The sequence below is a fragment of the Indicator indicator genome, chromosome 5 (genome assembly GCF_027791375.1).
Source record: "Indicator indicator isolate 239-I01 chromosome 5, UM_Iind_1.1, whole genome shotgun sequence".
Classification (NCBI taxonomy): domain Eukaryota; kingdom Metazoa; phylum Chordata; class Aves; order Piciformes; family Indicatoridae; genus Indicator; species Indicator indicator.
In genome coordinates this window covers 12824353-12843319 of record NC_072014.1, presented here as the reverse complement: position 1 = coordinate 12843319, position 18967 = coordinate 12824353, and the positions used below count along the sequence as shown (strand labels likewise).

Here is an 18967-nt window from a genome sequence, read left to right as displayed (position 1 = left end):
ACCACTGCCTCACCCACTGATCTCTGCCCGGTCACCAGCTATTTCTGGTGCTCTGAGCCTGAGCGGCAGTGATCCTCAGAAAAAAGCTGTCTCACACGCGGTCGTTTGTCTGCTCACTGCCTGTGAGGCTTTTCCACAGTCTTAAGAAGTGAAACGCTTCTCTCAGCATTCAAGGGTTGGTCCTGCACAAGACTGTTAAGGGCAGGCTGGTTTGCAACCCTTCAGGGCAGTATGTTGCAGTCCTACAGTACTGAAAAGAGAGAGGTGGTCAGCTTTGGACATGCTGCAGTTGCTTCCAGGGCGCGATACAGCTACGTCTTCTATGCAGAGATACAGAAAGGTAAGGATAAATTTACGGAAAATAATAACCTAATGAAGTAGAAGTAATAACTTCAAAAGAAATTAGACTGTCTTTTCTGAAAACAGAATATGAATACCAAGTTCACAATCAAACATTCAAAAAGGCTAGTGCAGATATACTTGAGAAAGGATTTATAGCAGGTGAAGCTGAGAAAATTGGCTTTATGTTGTTTTTTTGAAGTGCAGAAGAATAGCGTGGAAAGAGATTACTGCTCTCTTCTGTGTCTGCATCCAGCTGCACGCCAAGGCTTCACAGCTGTATTTTCTGAACATCTTTACAAAACTCACCTAGAGTCCCCAGTTAAAGACCTCGCAGCTGCTTAACGGTTCTGCCGTTGGATAGCAGCTGCCGTATTGACAAGTGCGTTTTTATCATGGGAGATGCCAGTGGAGTGGAAACGAGCAAGAAACAACTGTTTGTATAATCCGCGCCGTATAGATCAGTTACGGCGCAAACAAGCGGCTGGCTTGTCTGCAGCAGCCTGCACCTTGGACTGCGCTCGCTATAAATAGCTGCAGCCTCTTCCCAGAAGTGCCAGCTCCAGCGCCTTTGTGTTCTCCTGGTGCAGGCAGGGACATGGTGAACCGCTCTCCTCCGTGAGCTGAGTTCCCACAGTGGTAAAAGCAGGTGTACTGAGAGTCTCTCTACTGCTGTTGGGTTTTTTTTGTTGGTTTGGTTTTTTTGTTGTTGGTTGGTTGGGTGTGGTTTTTTTTGTTTGTTTGTTTGTTTGTTTGCGTTTTTCTGTTTTGTTTTGTGTGGTATTTGAAAAGTGCTCCTTCCTTACCAGGACCTCTGCCATACTGAATTTCATACACAGAATAACATTTCCTCCTTATTTACACTTAATTGCCAAATGGTGTTCAAGCAATATGCATGATTTATGAGCCAAAGATCTTCTGGGACTCTTGTAGCAACTCCTATTCCTAAGGCATCTAGAAAATTCTCTCCAGTTTTATGTTAAATATTTGGAGTTGCTGATTCTTCAAGTCGTAATTAAAACTCTATGTGTCAGGAACATGCTTGAGGTCAGCTCTGGAGATGTGTTTCTGCGTGGCAGTCACAGTACTTGATTATTATTAAGTGGTTGACATGATTTTAATCAGAATTGTTGACAAGCATGCAAAAAAAAATCCACATTGGTACTAACAGTTTCAGCTACACAAAGTACAGAGGAGTCAAGGTGTTGCAGCCTTGAGCCATGGCTTTTGTGGTGATCTCTGCTTTCCAATTGCTTCATCCTATTTTCCTCACATAGTCTGGTAACTCATTAGACAGCCCTACTTCCATGGTACATTTTTTGGAGCCAGATGAAGACACTGATGACCATGTCAAGGACTTTTTCTGATTTCCAGTAAATTGGGGTGTTTTTCTTTACTGTAATTGGGGTTTGGGAAGTTCTAACAGTAGTGTTCTCATTGAAGTTGGACTGGGAAGATCTGGCAAGGTTTGGGCTGAGCTGTGTGGAGGTCACTTGCTTAAAGGACTTCCCTCCTTAACAAACAGGACTCTGGCCATATAGCAAACCCAAGTTTTCTGTCCATAATCATTATTTGTTATTCCTTTCCTTATTCCTCCTCCTTTCTATTTCTGAAGCAGAGATTCTCAAATGTCAGGTAGAAGGACTCAAAGTATTTTAGGGGCTTTGCTTTTATCTCTAAAGATTTTCAAACATCACTCCTGCTCTAAATTTCTAAAGCAAAACCAACCACCCACCACCAACAGAAAGAACCCAAACAAACAAACAAACAAAAACCCAACAGCCCATACTTTTGCTTCAGGTTTGATAATTTGAAATTATCTACATACAACTTTTCCAGAGGTGTGAGCAGTGTTCCTTTACCAGTGCCTTTCATCTTGTTTCCTCTTCTGAGATATCTAACATGGCAATAAATTATCTAGTGCTGTCCTTGCTGCTTAACCAGTTCTTGCCACCTCTTAATTAGAGTGAGGGGTGAGAACACCCTAAAAAATATCTGTGCTCTGAATATTCTTCTCCTATTTATGTAGCATCCATGTTTTATTAACTTTAGTTTTTAAATGTGTCCATTATTCACAAGTGGTAAAGCTGTAAGAGCTGTCCTGGTCATGCCAAACAAGTGTCAATAAAGCCTCTAACCACATTACTCACTAGATGTTGTAATTTTAAACTTTTTAAAATAACATCCGAGACCATTAGAAAAAGAAGATAGGTACTTGGGAGAGAGGAAGATAGGTTGTTACTGATGAGGATTTAAAAAAATGAAAATCTCTGCCAGAAATGAGACTCTCTCTCAATAAACAAGCCAGCTTTTTCCCCCAGGTTTAAACTGGTCTTGTTGCCAATACCTGATTACTGGTAGTGAGCTGCTTGACTGGCTTTGGTTGTCAGTGGTGCTTCTAGAGCCCTAGAGTGTTGTGGGGTTTTGTTTTGTTTTAAGTGTGCAAGGAAGCTCTTCTGGTAAGAGTAACCAGGATACTAGTCTTGTTGGAAGACTGTTAAGGGAACTGTGAAGCATGGCTCAAACAGGACTTGCATGGCAGGACTGCTTTTGAATTCTATTCTTCAACAGTGTTAAAGTCTTGTGATGTTAGCTTTCAAACAAACAAAAAAACAGGTTCAGGGGAAATCACCTCAGATTGAACCATGTCTTTTCTCTGTTAAGTGATAGCCATTTAAAAAAAAATAGGGAAGAATGTAAAGTTTTTAACAAGTGAAATGGGTTTAGGCCACTCTAAACTAGTTTGCTGTTTGATACTCAAGAAACCCTACACAGTTATTAAAGGGGACAGCTGCAGTTGGCAAAGGTTTCAGCCTGCCAAGCAGCCCTTTAAAACTTGTTTTGTTTTTAAAAAACTCTTTCTGCAAACAATATTCTCTAAGCCATGCTTTGTGCCCATCTAGGGCAGTAGAAATTCAGTGGGGTAGGAGGGTTTGGGGAGGGAAGGAAGGGAGGGGCCGTTCAGTGGGGTCCTATCTGCTGGTGGTTTAGATTGAAGTTCTTGAGCTGTACAACATTGAGGATTCTGAATTGCTTCTGGCTTCTCAGAGGGAGCCTAAAATAGCTCAAAGTAGCACCAAAGTCCCCCAAAAGCTGCTAAAATGAGGTATTTGACTTAAAACCAGACAAGAACTTTGCATGAAGAGGGAATGAGGGACAAAATTGCTGTTGTGATACTGCACAAACTTGTTTCAGACTAAAGGCAGTGGGCAGGACTTGAAATTCTTCAAGCTTAAATTATGGTAGTAATGGTATCTAGAGTTTCCCTACTCCCCATATACAAGCAAATATTGTATGATCTTTACATGTATGGGGAATACAGTTTAAATCAAAATAATTTCCCACCTTGTAAAGATCTTTATTCAGATGCTTCTTCTAATGCTAGTGATTGCATTGTGTGAAATCCCCCAAAATGTTGATCTGAGTCAGAATCCTTATTGCCTACTACTTTTCTTTTTGAGTGTTTTCTTGCTCGTTTTCTGAGTTAACAATCTTAATTTTATTTGTGATATATCAATATGTATTGCCCTTTACGGCAGTCATTCTTCACAGTGGTTAATCTTAATGCTGAAAAATTCATGGTCATGGGTATACAGAGTACAAAACTTCTGATATAAAAAACTAGGAAAAGCTGAAATACAAAAAGGTGATGGAATTGCTTTGAAAAGTTTTTTTTTGTCTCTTTTCACAAAGTGTCAATGAATCCTTGAGCATTCTGGGAAAAATGTTTTGTTTTTAATTTTAGCCCTGCTAATAAAGTCTTGTCATGTATGTCAATGAAGCAGAAAGAAAATAACTGCAGAGCTAACTGTAGGTTGTCATTAAAGCTGATTTCCTGCATTAAGCCAAAAACAATGTGAGATTTCATTTCTGGACTTCCTAAATGTATTAGTCATGCTCATGTTCATGGTTTCCCAAACCCTAAGAGCTATAGAAATTTACTGTATTTGAAAGTATTTATTTGGTCTTGTCTTTCACCTCCTGATCTTCATGTGTTGATCTTCTGCTACCCTCTGTATTTTTAAGATAATTTGCTTCAGCTTCCAGCTGTTGACACTTGCAGACAGCTGCTTGTAGGGTCCTGCCTGAAAAATCCCTTCCTCTCTTCATTTGGCCAACAAAATAAAAAGTGATCTGTTGTTTGGAGAGCACAGCTGAAGTAGCGTCCTGCCAGATTCTTGGGCAGCAATGTAGCTGGGGTAAAAATCCTCCCATGAATTGCATGGGCACTTAGTAGTTTTTTCATAGCAATTGAGACCTCAACAGTACATAAAAAAAAAGTCTTCCAACCAGATAATTGACTATAAAAAGAGAAAGGGGAGTTTCCTGGGAGCTAACTATAAAAAATAGCAGTTCTTAGGGTTTTGGAGTTCAGATTAAAGAATTTATCTTAGTGTTGTCCATTTGATAGTACCTTGTTGTCAGTCATCTTGAGTTTTTACCTACTCTTAGATATGTACTGCCAGGTTTTTTGGGCATTGATTGCTTTGGTGTCTTGTCATGCTTGGAGCTCCAGAGTGTATTCATCTCTGCTAGTTTGTATGTTTGACAGAAAAACAGCATGGTACCAAATGTGTTTGTGCAGAAAAATACTGAGTCAAATGAGCTTTTAAATTTCCTTCTCAACAACACGCTGCAGTTCTTTGTCAACTAACTTCAGAGTTTTGTGTTTGTAGTTGTTGGTTTTATTTTTTTGTTGTTGTTGTTTTTTTTTTCAGTGATGACTAAACCAGAAACTGAGGAGGGGTGACAACTGCAGTGATGTGGTATTAAACTTGTTGTAATTCACTCTTTCATGATAATGCATTTCTGAGAAATCTTCCCTTGTTTTCTGTCCTCCCTCTCTCTGTTTTCATCCCAGCTGGTCATATCTGATATTCATGTGTTGGTAGAATGACTTCTCCTTAGTCTGGTCCCATCTGCAGTAATATAGAGATGGATGCCTCCAACCTTAGACTTACTCCTGTTGATACAGCTGGAATGGGTGTGCTGTGCTGAAAGCTTTTAGGTCTTACGCTGCAGTCAAAATATCTTCATTGTAGCAGAGCAGCACTGTTTAAACATGCCAATGAGTACTCTGGGTCCAGGCTGCAGAGGTGCTCTGGGTGGGCAGTTTGGTGCAGGAGCAGACCTGGTGATGTGGGCTGGGTCCATGATGGGAAAGGGCTGGTGTTGAATAGTGTGCACTCGTCTCACGGGGTTTTACTTCATACTGGCTCTAATCCAGTTGTGTGGACTGAATATCCAGGAGTGGAGAAAGTCCATCAGGTATGCTCCTGAAATACCTCTTCTGGGTTAATTTTTCTGTGGAGTAATGTAGTTCGTGTGCTAAAATGTCTTTGAGATACAAACCAGAACATGGGTTGAGTGGTGTGTCCCAGGAGATGCCCTTCTGAAGTGCACTGACCCAAACAGAACTGTTGATGTGGGGGGCATTTAACAAGAGCTAATAGTGATAGGATAAGGGGTAACAGTGTTCAACTGAAAGAGAATAGATATAGATTAGATGTAAGGTAGAAGTTCTTCTTGGTACTTTGGGAACTGGGATATCACCAAGGTGTGTCTTGGATTTAAGAATTACTTCAGAAGTCATGTTTGCTTGGATCTTCACATTTATCTTGAAATGGTTTATGAAAAGATTAGTATGAAACAATATCTTTAGTTTATTTGGTGGTGTTGGCAGGATCTTTGTATATTCTCTTTTGTTTCATAGTTGTTTCCAGAAACATAATGTCATTTTCATGAGTTAATTATTGTAGAAGTTTCTATGCTTTGTCTGTGGTAGGGAGAGCTACAGTGGCAGAACACTAGCTTGCTGCTGGTGGCAGGGACCTTCCTGTGAGTCAGCAGCTCATTTCCCCCAGTTCCCACCTTCTTTACCTAGCAAGAGAGCTGAAATCTGTGATGTGTGCTGTTTCTCACAGATTTGTAAATCCAGAGTCTAGTCAGAATATCTGACTTCCTTTGGTGCATCTCTGTGGATGCAGTGGTAGGATCCTCATCTACTTTTGGGGCAGATGTGGCATTACTGAAGTAGGATGCGTTCTTCTGACTCAACCATCTTCCTGAGATAGCACATCAGGTCCTTGAAGAGAAGGTTCAGCTGTCTCCTGGCGTGACACTAGACTACAGACTTTCCAAGTGAACTGCTCTGATGAGGAAGACGTGGAGTCAAGCCTTGTTTACTATTCAAGGTGTCTCTTCTGGGTAAGTCGGACTGAGATGTATGGGGAATATAGAAAGATTCTAGCTTTATCTACATCTGTGAATACTCTATGCAGAGCCCTCATGAAGTGCAAAGAAACTGGGACCAGTTCAGGGTCAGCAAGAATAAAAGCTGTAGCTTGGGATCATGTCAGATGCTGCTTTTGACACTTTCCAGAAGGCATCCTTACAAAATGGGCAAAATGTTTCTGTCCTCAGCCACAGATCTGGCTGGTCCTCCTATTCATGCTCCTGTGAAAGACATGGCAAAGTAAAAGAGAAAGGAAAATGCCTTCACTGTGAGAGGAAATAGGATTAAGTTGGGAATAGAAAGGTCAAAATACCTGTCTGACAGCAAGGCAGCCCTACTGTCAAACAGCAGGAAATCAGTGGGGTCTGGTTATGGGTTATCCCTTAACTCCACTGGGATTATGCCTTAACTCTATTTGACATACTAATCTTTCCTGCCAACCTGCAAGAAACTACTGCAAGATGCTAATTACACATTTATGCCTGAAGATTTATTACAACTCTGTTAGTGAGGACAATCCAAAATGTCTTTTAGAGGGGAGGAAGGGGAATAAAAAAAACCTACCTTGTTGTGAGTGGTCTGTGTTTGACGTCTTTCATGATAGTGCTGAACGTTTGGGTGCATCAGCAAGATTGTCCACATGCTGGTTTTATGCAAGTGTTACAGTCTGACAACTATGAATCACCCGCTCAGCTCCTGATTTGCGTCAATCAGACCACATTTAAGAGGGGCTTTGTTCGACGTTTGGAACGCAAGACCATGGCAAGTGTGCCAGTGACTGCTTTGAGCAGATTGTTTTAAAGCTGGGATTGATGGCCCAAGCGCAGACTCTGGGGAGAGAGCCTGTAGTTTAAGTGGGAAATGAGAAGTTGCTGTTCTTTTACTTTTGGTCCCCTTGACCTCTGTGTCATTGGTATGCTGTTATCACTGAACTTGAATGTAGAGGCTTGGGCTTGTGTTTGAGAGCTTGATCCGTGCAGGTTTCTTTGTGGTAAGAATGAGGATTATTCCCAGGGTTGCTGTGAAGAGTGTTCTTGTGTAAAGGGATGCAGATTGGTCTTTGCATTTAATTGGTTGTTGTTGGCTTTTTAAATAAGAACATCAATCAAATTTGACTTTTTACAGAATCATTTCTCCATATCTCCAAACGTGGGAGTCCTCTTGCAGAACACTTTTAGACAGCAAGCGTGTACTTTCTGACCTAGAAACTGTGACTGCATCAGGATCGCAAGCCAGGCAATGTCAGTGCCGAAATGGAGCTCCTACCTCGAAGCAGATCACAAGCCCAGAAATAAATTCCTCTGGCAAGCTCAGATTTGGGGTGGGACACGACTTCATACTACTGATATGCAGAAAGTCTTTTGGAGGGGTGTTGCAGAAAAAGCAACAACTCTAAAACCCACAGCCGTCTTTTCTGCCCTTTGCTTAAAATTGCTGTAAGCTAGCTAGAGATCTGCAAAATAGTTACAGAGCTGTTTCTGGAAACACTCTGAGGTTTTATTTGTTCCCTTTGGAAGCCCTCTTGGTGAAGGTTTGCATAGCAGTTAAGCAAACTGTAAGGTGTATGCAAGATGCACTGTAAATCCTTTTAATTTATTTTTTCCCACCTCACTATTCTCCTTTCACTTTTAGGTCAGAGTGACTACATTTCCTCCTTTTATCTCTCCTCTCAGCCTTCAAGACCCATATCTAAGGTCTGCCCTAGCTCTGATGTTCCTGTTCAAGAATGCTCTGCTTTCCCTTGTCCTAAACCCACCCTTGACCTAGTTCATTCTCAAACCACTTCCCTGCCTCTTCCACTCTTCATGCTTTCAGCTCATTGAAGTCTCTTCTCCTTCCCATTCCCCTTTGGCATCAGGCCTTGTGCTCATCAAAACATTGATCTCATCGGCTGTAGACTTGCCAGCATAACAAGGCCACTCCTCTCCCAAAGACTTCTTATTTCTCTCTCTTTCAAACACAGAAACTTTGTTTTGCTGTTGTCTGCTTTTTCATTGGACTTGCTCTTGCTATTTTTCAGGCTGAAGTTAGAGGATTAATTCCTGCTTTCCTGATGACAGTCAGGGAAATGAGCTAATTTCTAAGTGTCAGGATGCTGATCCTTATCTCATTCAGTTCCCAAAGAAGGTAATAAAATAGCTATACAAATAAATTGCTGTAGCAGATGCAGCACATGGGCATATGTCAGTTTATTCATTTCTCATGTTCTACCCAACTTTGAAAATATATCAATAATAAATATAAATAAATGTTGATAAAACACTAGAGAGCATGTAGGTATTGGGGTTTTTTGTTTGGGTTTTTTAGTTTGGTTCGGTTTCGTGTTGGGTTTTTGTTTGCTTGCCTACCCATAGTTTGCATCTGTGGAGTCTCTGTAAATTTTGTCTGGTTTTAACTGTCCAGTTTTTGGAGAAATGGAGTTATTTCCATGTGGAGATGGACAATAACAGGCCTGCTTGTCTCTTTCTTCAGACTTGAGGATGTCATTGCTAGCTAGTTTCAATTCTCAGAGGCAGACTAATAAGGAGGTAAGATTTCTGTCAGTTCATTACATCATGTATTTGTAATATGGAAGGTCATAGCACCTATGAAAGTACTTGGAGGGAGAGAGAAATCAGTCTTCCTGAATCTTGCAAAGAACCCTCATATGCCCAACTGTTAGCGTTTTTTTCCTTACACAAATCACTTTTTGGAGTCATTAAAACAGTCACTCCCATACTGTTCCATCTCTCTATACTGGTTAACATGGTGGACTCTTCTGGGGGGTTGGACTAGATAATGTTTAAAGATCCATTCCAACCCAAAGCATTCCATGAGTCTATCCCACATTAAATGTGGTGGCAGAGGAATGTTCCATGCATTTGCTAATGTTTTTGGAATATGTGACTGAGAAACTTGCTGTCCTTTATATATTTCTAATAAAACAGAAATAGCTTGGTTGAAGATCCTGGTCGTACTACTCTGTGCATACACTGATGTAATGATGGCAGAGCTATGGTGTGGACAGTGTTGGTGCTTAGCATGGTGCTGTGGTCCAGGTGCTTGTTTCCTCTGCAATGCTACAGCTACTCAGACTCAGTTTTTACATCTAGGAAAGGCAAATGCAAAATGGATAAAGTTAAAAGTAATAGTAAAAAAAAACCCTGAAATTTCTTTTGAAAGTGGGGTCCTGTTTGAAATCCTGCATTGAACCCTTCTCTTTTGATTAAGGATGTGTCAGAATAATGTGTTCGTATGGTATCCTATTTTTTTTTTTTGATATTTTAAGTGACAATATCCTCTTTCCATATGCTTAAGGAGGACAGCTTTAAGAAGGGACCTGTTCTGTTTCTGTGTTTTAACATAGATAACCACATACAAACATAGGTTTAATGTAAAGAAACAGAAGGTGTTTGCAAGTTTCAGTGTTAGCTCCACAGTGATCTTTAGGAGCCCTTTAGGGAGATGCCCTTAGCAATCGGGCTTTGCTTGTAGATGGATGTGTGGAGTTGGAGACAACAGACAAGGCAGCTGGAGTCAAGTGGTTCCCTAGAGCAGAAATTCTCCTCTGGTTTGTAGGATATTTGACAAATTCCAGGTGTTTAATGAAGTATGTGTGTGGGTTCCTAGCACCTTCTGACTGTCTTGCGGGTCTTCAGTGCCTGAGCACTTGCTAGCTGAGAAGTAGCTGCTTAATCTCTGGTGCTCTCACAGGTAATTGGCCACCTAACCCTGATCTGCAGGCTAATAAAATCCCCAAGAGCAGAATCTAAACCGAAGAGATTAGTTAGTTGGTGATATGCCTAGACTGATGCTGTTGTTAGGAGAGCAGAAGGAGGTGCTGAAATTGTAAAGATCAACGGCTACCAGCTGCAGTGACTAAATTGTTTTTAAGCACCTTTTGAACTTTGATTTATGAACAACTGCATTTCGAAATTAGGAAATACCTGCACTTCAGGCTAATGAGTGAGTAAAAGGGCAGCTTGTTACAAAAGGCTTTGAAGAAACCGACACTGTTCTTGGACTTAGAAAAGGGAGAACTTACAAAACATGCATAGTACTGGGCTGGGTTTCTAAGGCTGCATATGACCAGTTCAATGATCTGTCTGCAGATGTCTTTTACCCATGCAAGGCTGGAAACGTTTGAGAATGCAGTTCTTTACCCAGCAGCTGCTTTACAATGAAGAGTATTTCTAAATTTGGCAAATGGTAGGTGGCACTGGACAACACTGATCCCTTCCTGAGCATATTTCAGTACACCACAGTTTCTTTACACCACAAAGTCAGGGTGCCAAGAGGAGATGTGTGGCTGGTGGTGCCTGCTCAGCTGGAGGAGGGAGCTGTGTTGCTTGGTGATACGGCAGGTGACACTTCATTATGGCAGTGAGTTTGCCCAGGCTTCAGCTCTGCTCCATTGCCACTGCAGGCTACAGTAGTAACACTTCTGCCTCCAAAAATGATCGGAGGTGGCTGCTAGAGCAGGCTCTTGAACAGTCCTGCTAAAGGGCCTTCTGGAGGAGAGCTGCTTGGCCCAAGTGTCTGCTCGAGCCAAATCCAGGGTGGGGGAAGAGAGGAGGTCTTTCATAAAAGATCTTGCCCTGGTTGCCTAAAGCACACCGTCCAAGTGGGGCAAATTTCAAGTTTGCTTTGCTTTTGTGATAGCTTGTGGCCTGGCAGATGGGGGAGGCAGAAAGCTGTGCCAAGGAGGAGATTGGCCTTCCTGAGAAGAACGAAATGCATGAGGAAAGCAGCTGTCAGTCAAACCATACTTAATATTGGCACCTTATTTGTGCCTTATCTCCTTTCCTAACTCTATCCTGAGCAAGCTGAAAATGTTGGACGGGAAATACTTTTTTCTATCCTAAACTAAATGAAAGCTTTTGGTAGTAATTTCGTGCAAATTGAAGTTAAAGCTTTCTATTAGCTTGACTTAAGTGGAAATTGTTAAACACTCTGGGATGCTGTCATTCTGTAACAGAAGATGGCAGTTTAAGGTTTTTTGGAGTATTTTTGGTCTTTTTCACCAGCTTTCTGAGTCCTTGAGTTGCTCATGAGCTTTGTGAAGTTCTTCACAATGAAAAATCTTTATTTTACATATGTGTGTGTGTGTGTGTATATATATATATATACACACACACACATATACTTTTTATAAGTAACAGTTCTGATTGAAACTGTCAGTATTAAGTTAACACAAAATGCATAGGCCAGTGTGTTCTGTTTTGTGCTAGTTTTGTGAGAGAAGTTTAATTTCATTAGATAACTACTTACATTTCCAAAACCTTTATGCTTCAGCAGCATTACAGCTGAAGTGCTTTCAGAGTGCAGTCTTGAGCCTGTCTTTGATCTCCATGGAGGTTATGCAGGCAGAAACTGGTGGAAGGCATACCTATGTGTATATGAACTTCCCAGCTGCAATTTTGACTTTAGATGAAAGTGTTTTGGTTTTGAGTAAAGCCTGTAGAGTCCTTTGGAAATCTAAATTTACCCTTGATTAACTTCTTATCTGTTAGTTCCTCAAAATATGGGTCTTATTTCATAATATTGTGGGGTTTGTTTATTTAGTCTGCTGCTTGCTGGTCTGGTTAACTATATGTCTGCAGGAACAGTGGCTATGGTTCTACCAAAAAGGTAGTGCAGAGGTAAGAATGATACGCAGGAGCAGGATGAAGAAGAAAATACACCAGAAGGCGGTGCTACTGTTCAGTGAGACCTAGACCCGCTGAAGACGTGGGCAGAGAGAAACCTAATGAAGTTCAACAAGAACTAATCTCACTGTAAGTTAGGGGTTGACCTGCAGAGGTGGATTCTCTCTCTCTCTCTCTGTGAAAGGACCTGGGACTCCTGGTGGATAATAAGTTAACCATGAGCCAGCAATGTGTCCTTTTGGCCAAGAAAGCAAATGGTATGCTGGGGTGCATTAAGAAGAGTGTGGCCAGCAGGTCAAGAGAGGTTCTCTTCCTCTACTCTGCCCTAGTGAAACCACATATGGAGTACTGTGTCCAGTTCAGGACTCCCCAGTTCAAGATGGACAGGGGTATACTAGAGAGAGTCCAGTGGAGGGCTACAATGATGATGAAGGAACTGGACCATCTCTCCTACAAGGCAAGTCTGAGAGACCTGGGGCTGTTTAGCCTGGAGAAAAGAAGACTGAGAGAGGATTTTAGCAGTGCTTATCCATATCTAAAGGGTGGGTGTCAAGAGTATGAGACTCTTTCAGTGGTGCCTAGCAAGAGGACAAGGGGCAATGGGCACAAAGTGGAACATCCGAATGCAAGGAAAAACCTCCTTACTGTGAGTTTGACAGAGCAGGGGAACAGGCTGCCCAGAGAGGACATACTGGTGGTAAGACCAGTCATGAAGCCCATGAGATTTCTGCTCTGGTGCCCTGAGCTCCATATATGCCTTACATGTTGGTGTGCCTTATGCGTTATGTGTGTCCTTGAATGAGAGGAGAGGAGGTTATAGCTTGGGTTATCTTGGTGGCTGTGGCGCTGAGGTAGAAAGTGTTTGCAATGGTGTCTGCTCTCATTCTTCCTTGAAAGGAATTATTTTGGTTTTGATATTAGTTAATGACAGAAAAACCTTCTGGGAACTTCAGTTTTCCTTTTTAAGCTTAGGTATTGCCAAACTTCAGGGTTAGCATCTTTTTTTATTTGGTCCCTACCCACATCCACATGCTTGTCCCTATTTGTTCTTATGGCAGCTATCATCTGGTGGAACACTTGGTGACAGAAATAACAGAAACTTAACTCTCTTCCATACTGCTCATTGCTCTAAAAGCCTGAGTTCAAAAACCTCCCTGCTGCTTTTCCCTTGTTCTGCTCTGTTAGTTTTCAAAGCAGGTCTTTCTCTCCATGGCAAACGTGCATGCATGGCTGTGAATTTGTCAGTTGGATTATATATATATTCTGTCTTTTTCTTTTGGATTAGCCTTAAGTAGTTGCATCTTGCATTATGCACATGCATGTATGTTACAGCAGCACCGTCTCAGGCATGTGCATTGTTTTATATTTGCAGCAGGGCAGCCTCACGTGGCAGGTGTTGTGTTGTGTTGTGCTGTGTGGAGGGGCTGCTGCTGGGTGCTGCCTGGCAGCATGGACATAAACACTCAGCCCTTGAGAGGGAATGTTCCTGCACTGCAGATAAACAAGAGCCCTATTGATCTATGTGTTCCTAAACTGCACGTTCAAAGTCCTTTTTGTTGACTTTTATATATAGGATTTACTTTTGAGGACAGGCAATAATTTTATGTGCATTATAAACCCTGCCGAATGGCAAGGGATGGCTCCCTTTTCTAAGGGTGCCCACAAGAACAAAAGCAGCGTTGCCTTACATGGTTTTAGTAATCATTTGATGTGTGTTTAGGGAACCTGGCACAACGTGCTGCCAGCATAGCAGGAGCAGACTGACTGCCTTTCCCTGAGGTGAGGGCTGGCTGAGATTCTCACCTCAGTGAGCAACCAAATCTATGCCTGAAGAAGTCTCTATTTCCACTTCTTCCCCAGCAGTCCAAAATCCAAACTGACTTGCAATATTGACTCCATCTGCTGTGTACTCGCTTGTTGGTTCATAGGAAGAAGTGAGTCTGGATGGAGTTGTGTGTAGGGCTTGTTTGTAAGTCTGGAGGAGCTCTGTTCTGAAGACTCTTGTTCACGTACCCCCCTGGTGTTTGCTTTGTCCTTCCGTACCTAGCTCAGGCAAAATTCAGAGCTGCTCACTTCTGGCACTTCTGGACGTGGAGATGCCTGTGTTGGTCATAGCTGCCATCAGTAGTTACAGAAAAGGAAAGCACAAGATTTTTCTATCTTTCATTGATCCCGAGATGCTACTGAAAGATTTCAGATGCAGCAGTTCAACTCTCTGCCTCACTAAAGCTGCCCATGGCTCCAGGTTTCAGGTCTTTGCCCATGGCTCCAGGTTTCAGGTCTTCTCCCATGGCCCAGGATGAAGCTGCAGACACAGACTGTGAATTCTGGCACTGAAGTAGGAGTTAGCCCTCTGAAGTTTCTTCTACCTAGGAATGATCGTGATTTGTTTCAGTGCAAATGAAATGAATCAAGGAAAGACGAGGCTGGCAGGCCCTTCCTGAGGACAGCAAGTGCCTTGAGAACCCACCATATCATCTGCTAGCAATGCTAACTTGTGGTCTGAACTGCATTTTAATGAGTCTTTTGCCTGTGACTAGGATGCAGAACCTATTCCTTCTTGCCTTGCTGGCAATCATGAGTGTATGCATGCTTCTAATAGATAGTTCTTCTTGCAAACATCAGTGCAGGTCCTGACTCGATGTCTGACAGCATGTGTCTCTCAGGGCTTGTTGTGGGCTTCAGGTGAAAGGATTTGTGGTGTTGTTTACTTCTTCAAGTTAAATCTGAGTTTGTGTTATTTCAACGTTCTCTGCCCTGCTTCTCCTTGTGTTTCCAACACGTAGCACTTCAAACCAAACCAAACAAGCCACCCCAAATCCTCCTCTCTTCTAAAGCTCACTCAGAGCATCTGGGTGAGTCATTTAAATGGTTGAAACTGTTCAGTCACCTATATGTTTTGTAAATACCAAATAAGGCACAGAACTGTGTACTTGCTGTTTAGTGTCTTTATAATCTATGTATTTAGCAAAAAGTGGGCATGTGTGTGGCATTCCTAATACTTTGTAAATGGTTTTGTCCTGAGTCAGTGAGGGCTGGGTGTTTTCCCAAGATGATACAAAAAAAGAAGTGTGAATTATGATTTGCAATTTACATTACAATGCAAACTTTGCAGACTTTCTGCAGAAGACTTACAGCCCTGTAACTTTTGGAAATCTCACTGGCTTTATATGATTTCATGACCCACATCTAAGGGTCAGCACCTTCATTCATAGAATCATAGAATCAGTCAGGGTTGGAAGGGACCACAAGGATCATCCAGTTCCAACCCCCCTGCCATGGGCAGGGACACCTCACACTAGATCAGGCTGGCCAGAGCCTCATCCAGCCTGGCCTTAAACACCTCCAGGGATGGGGCCCCAACCACCTCCCTGGACAACCCATTCCAGGCTCTCACCACTCTCATGGTGAAGAACTTCTTCCTCACGTCCAGCCTGAATCTCCCCACTTCCAGTTTTATTCCATTCCCCCTAGTCCTATCACTACCTGAAATCCTAAAAAGTTCCTCGCCAGCTTTCTTGTAGGCCCCCTTCAGATACTGGAAGGCCATATACATTGGAACATAGGAGATGCCCTCAACCAGAGAGAGTACAAGCAAGCAAATATTTTTGGGGTGTTTTTTAGCTTTCCCAGATACTTCTATGAGTTAAGTCTAGGGTGATGTCGACCAAGTGTTTGGATTTTGTTTATTTTTATTCTCTAGGCATGCCAGAATGGATTTTCCTTGCTTATGGAGGGTATCTTGTGTTTTCCTTAGCTGCTCTCTGCAAGGCTGAACACAAGTGACTGATCTTCAGGGCTGAGGTGTCACCTTCCCAGCGGTGACTCATGTGCAGCTGCTATGGGGCAGCCTGTTTGGGGCTTTCTGGCTGGGGCCTCATGAGTAGTTGCAGACACCAGCTTATTCCCACACATCTCTTTGGAGCTCTAGTTAGCCACAGATGATCGAGTATGGGCTTTGTGGTGGTAATCACAATCTAAGAATAAGTAAAATAACTTTGCTGTCCATTGACAGTATGATGAGGTGAAAAAAAACAGCCATCCTTTAAAGACTTAAGGATGCTTCTTCATCTTCCTTGAGTTTTTTTCAGAAGATGTCACTCAGTTTGTGAGAACTGTGCATATGGCATGGCTTGAACTGCCAAGAAAACACCCAAACGCTGTCTTGATGCTTGGTTTTGGAAGGGTAGGGGACTGTAGTACCAGCTGGTACCTGGATTGTCACTCCTCTGGTATGGCAAAGCTCTGCTGTCTCTCACTTCTTCAGCTGCTTTGCCTAAAGCTTGTAGGTACTGTAAACTCTTTAACAAGTGGAACTTTCAAAGAAATGCTGAAAGCAAGCTGCCTGTTAGCCCCAAGCAGGACTAGCAAAGCTGTTTCTCACCTGTTGGGTCTTATTTTCCTATGTCTTTGCACTTCTCCTATTATCCTGTGCTGCCTGTCTTCTTTGTAGTAATTCCCCATGTCCTGTGACTCTCTCTTTTGCAGTTAGCTATTAGTTTCATATTGTTGTCTTCACCGTTTTGGTGGATTTTCATGGCTGATGCTAATCAACAGATTTTAATGATGTAGGAGAGGGTGCTTAGTAGTAATAGTTTAGGAGAGAACCTGTTAAAACCAGAAGCAAGTGCTTCTGATGTGTCGGTGTCATACATGCACGTTTGGTGTCTTTTGTGTCTGTGCAGTGTACAGTGCTGAAAATACCAGCAGTTAATTCAATATAAAATATTTTAAATCCCACCAATTCGTTACACCTTGCAGAGGAATTTGTTTTGAAGAACAAATATTTTGGGCATTTTGTAGGTGGAAAATAGATCTGCAGATTGGTAAACTACAAAGTGAAGTGGGAGGTCTGGGGTATGGAATCTGGAGAAGATTCTTAGGGGATGCTGCCATTCCTTGAACTTAGCCCATCTCATCCCCTATGTGCTCTTAATTTTTGATGATCAACATATTGAAAAAATGGAATAAATAAGAAAGGTTAATTTGTAAGATGAGTGATCAAAAAAGTTTTTTCTTCTTCCTGATAACTCCTTCATGCCATAATATTAATGCTGATGTGTTGCAGCCTCTGTTCTGAGGGCAGCTGCTGGACACATGCAGAGTGGATGATTCGTCAGCTGATCAATTCCTTAGCACGCTGCATAGAGTAAAATGATAACATTCCATGTGTGCTGAAGACAACATCCTCGTGTTAGCACCCTTGGATTGGAACATGCTGCAGGAGCCACCTCCTTGACATGCTGGCACCTCTTACTGGGAAAAGATTTTAGCTTACATATGTGGTTGGTTTTTACTGGTTAAGTGATTGATAACAAAGAGTATATAGGCAGCCACTCTGAGCAATAATAATCATAGAATCATGGAATGTTTGGGCTGGAAGGGACCTCCAAAGGTCATCTGACCTCCATGTAGTCAGCAGGGACATCCCCAACCAGGCCAGGTTGCGCAGGGCCTTGCCGAGCCTCACCTTGAATGTCTCCAGGGAAGGGACCTCATCCACCTCCCTGGACAATCTGTTCCAGGTATCTTGGGTTAGGGTCTTTGGTTAGGGATTCAGCTAGGGCTTCAGTGTAGGGATGCTGCAAGGGATATGCTTGGGACTTCTGTTTGCTGCTTTGTCTGTTAAGGGCTTTCGGGACTTCTTCTGTAAGTGGGACTCTGAGACTCTAATGCTGGGGATTCTACAACGCAGCAATAAAGGACTCCTTGGAGGACTTCTGAGATTCTCTGCTCTCTGCATTTCTGGAATCTCATTGCTACATGGCAATGAGGTCCGTGCCTTCATTCGTCACCCAATGGCCCCCGAAGCAGGGGGAAGAACAACTCTGATGATGCCTTCTGCTCTGTGTTCTTGGTAACGCTTTTGGATGTGAGTGCTTTACAGCACTGAAGAGAATTTAGGACTAAGGAGGCCTGATTTTCAGTGATGCTTTGAATAGCTCAGCCCAAAGATACTGTGCCTCTAAGAAGGATCATCATTACCCAGGAGCTAATCATCCTTATCCAAGAGCCTGGTTCTGCACTCCTCTGCAACTGGATATGGTCACATAGGATGGTAGTGCTGAAAAATACAATGCTTTGGGGTCTGAGTGTGTATTACAAGTGGTTGATGCTTTAGGAAAAGCATACATGCTGCCTCCTTGGGGCTGGTGGTGGGGGTAAAGGTTTGCTCCCAACAAGAGGCTCCCCCAGCCTGAGAGGACACTAACTTGATGTGATCCTGAAGTAGCTGAAGGGAAGGTATCTGCTTGTGTCAGGTATGCAATGAAATTAAGTGTGACATTTGCAGCACAAAGGAAAAGGGGAAACATGAAGCGGGATACATGGTGGGATGCTTTTGGAAGTTCATGTCTGGTTTTTCTTCACTTGGAAATATAATTCCTGTCTGATTTTTTTTCTTATGCATTCTTCATTTGGAGCATTGTTTGTGCTACCCTTGAACATTAACTGCCAAAGCATCTTCACTTTGTGTGGGCAGCAGTGGAAGTCTGTTTTCCATCTTTGGAAGATTCCAGCTAGTTAGGTTGCTTTTGTCATTCAATTTTCTGTTGTTTACCAGAGTATTAGGAAGCTGGCATCCAAGCAGTGTGTTTTTTTGCCCTAGGAAAAAATCAGTAGTCCAGTCACCATTCTAGAAATTCCTCTCAGTTCATTTTTCTCTGTAACAAAGCTCCAAAAGATTTTGAACACTGTAAATGTAAATCTGAAAAGGTCAAACTTCATGTGTGCCAGAGTCAGGAGTACAGGATGGCAACAATGCAGG

General features: G+C 42.4%; 1 protein-coding gene across 1 annotated transcript in view; it reads left to right on the top strand.

Moving 5' to 3' along the window:
* Window positions 1–231: 231 nt before the first annotated feature.
* The window catches only part of HDAC4 (histone deacetylase 4), a 193990-nt gene continuing 175254 nt past the window's right edge, over window positions 232–18967 (top strand). Inside the window, exon 1 of the mRNA XM_054381416.1 lies at window positions 232–340. Within this exon, the coding sequence (XP_054237391.1) occupies window positions 232–340 (109 nt within the window). The remainder of the gene's footprint in view (window positions 341–18967) is intronic.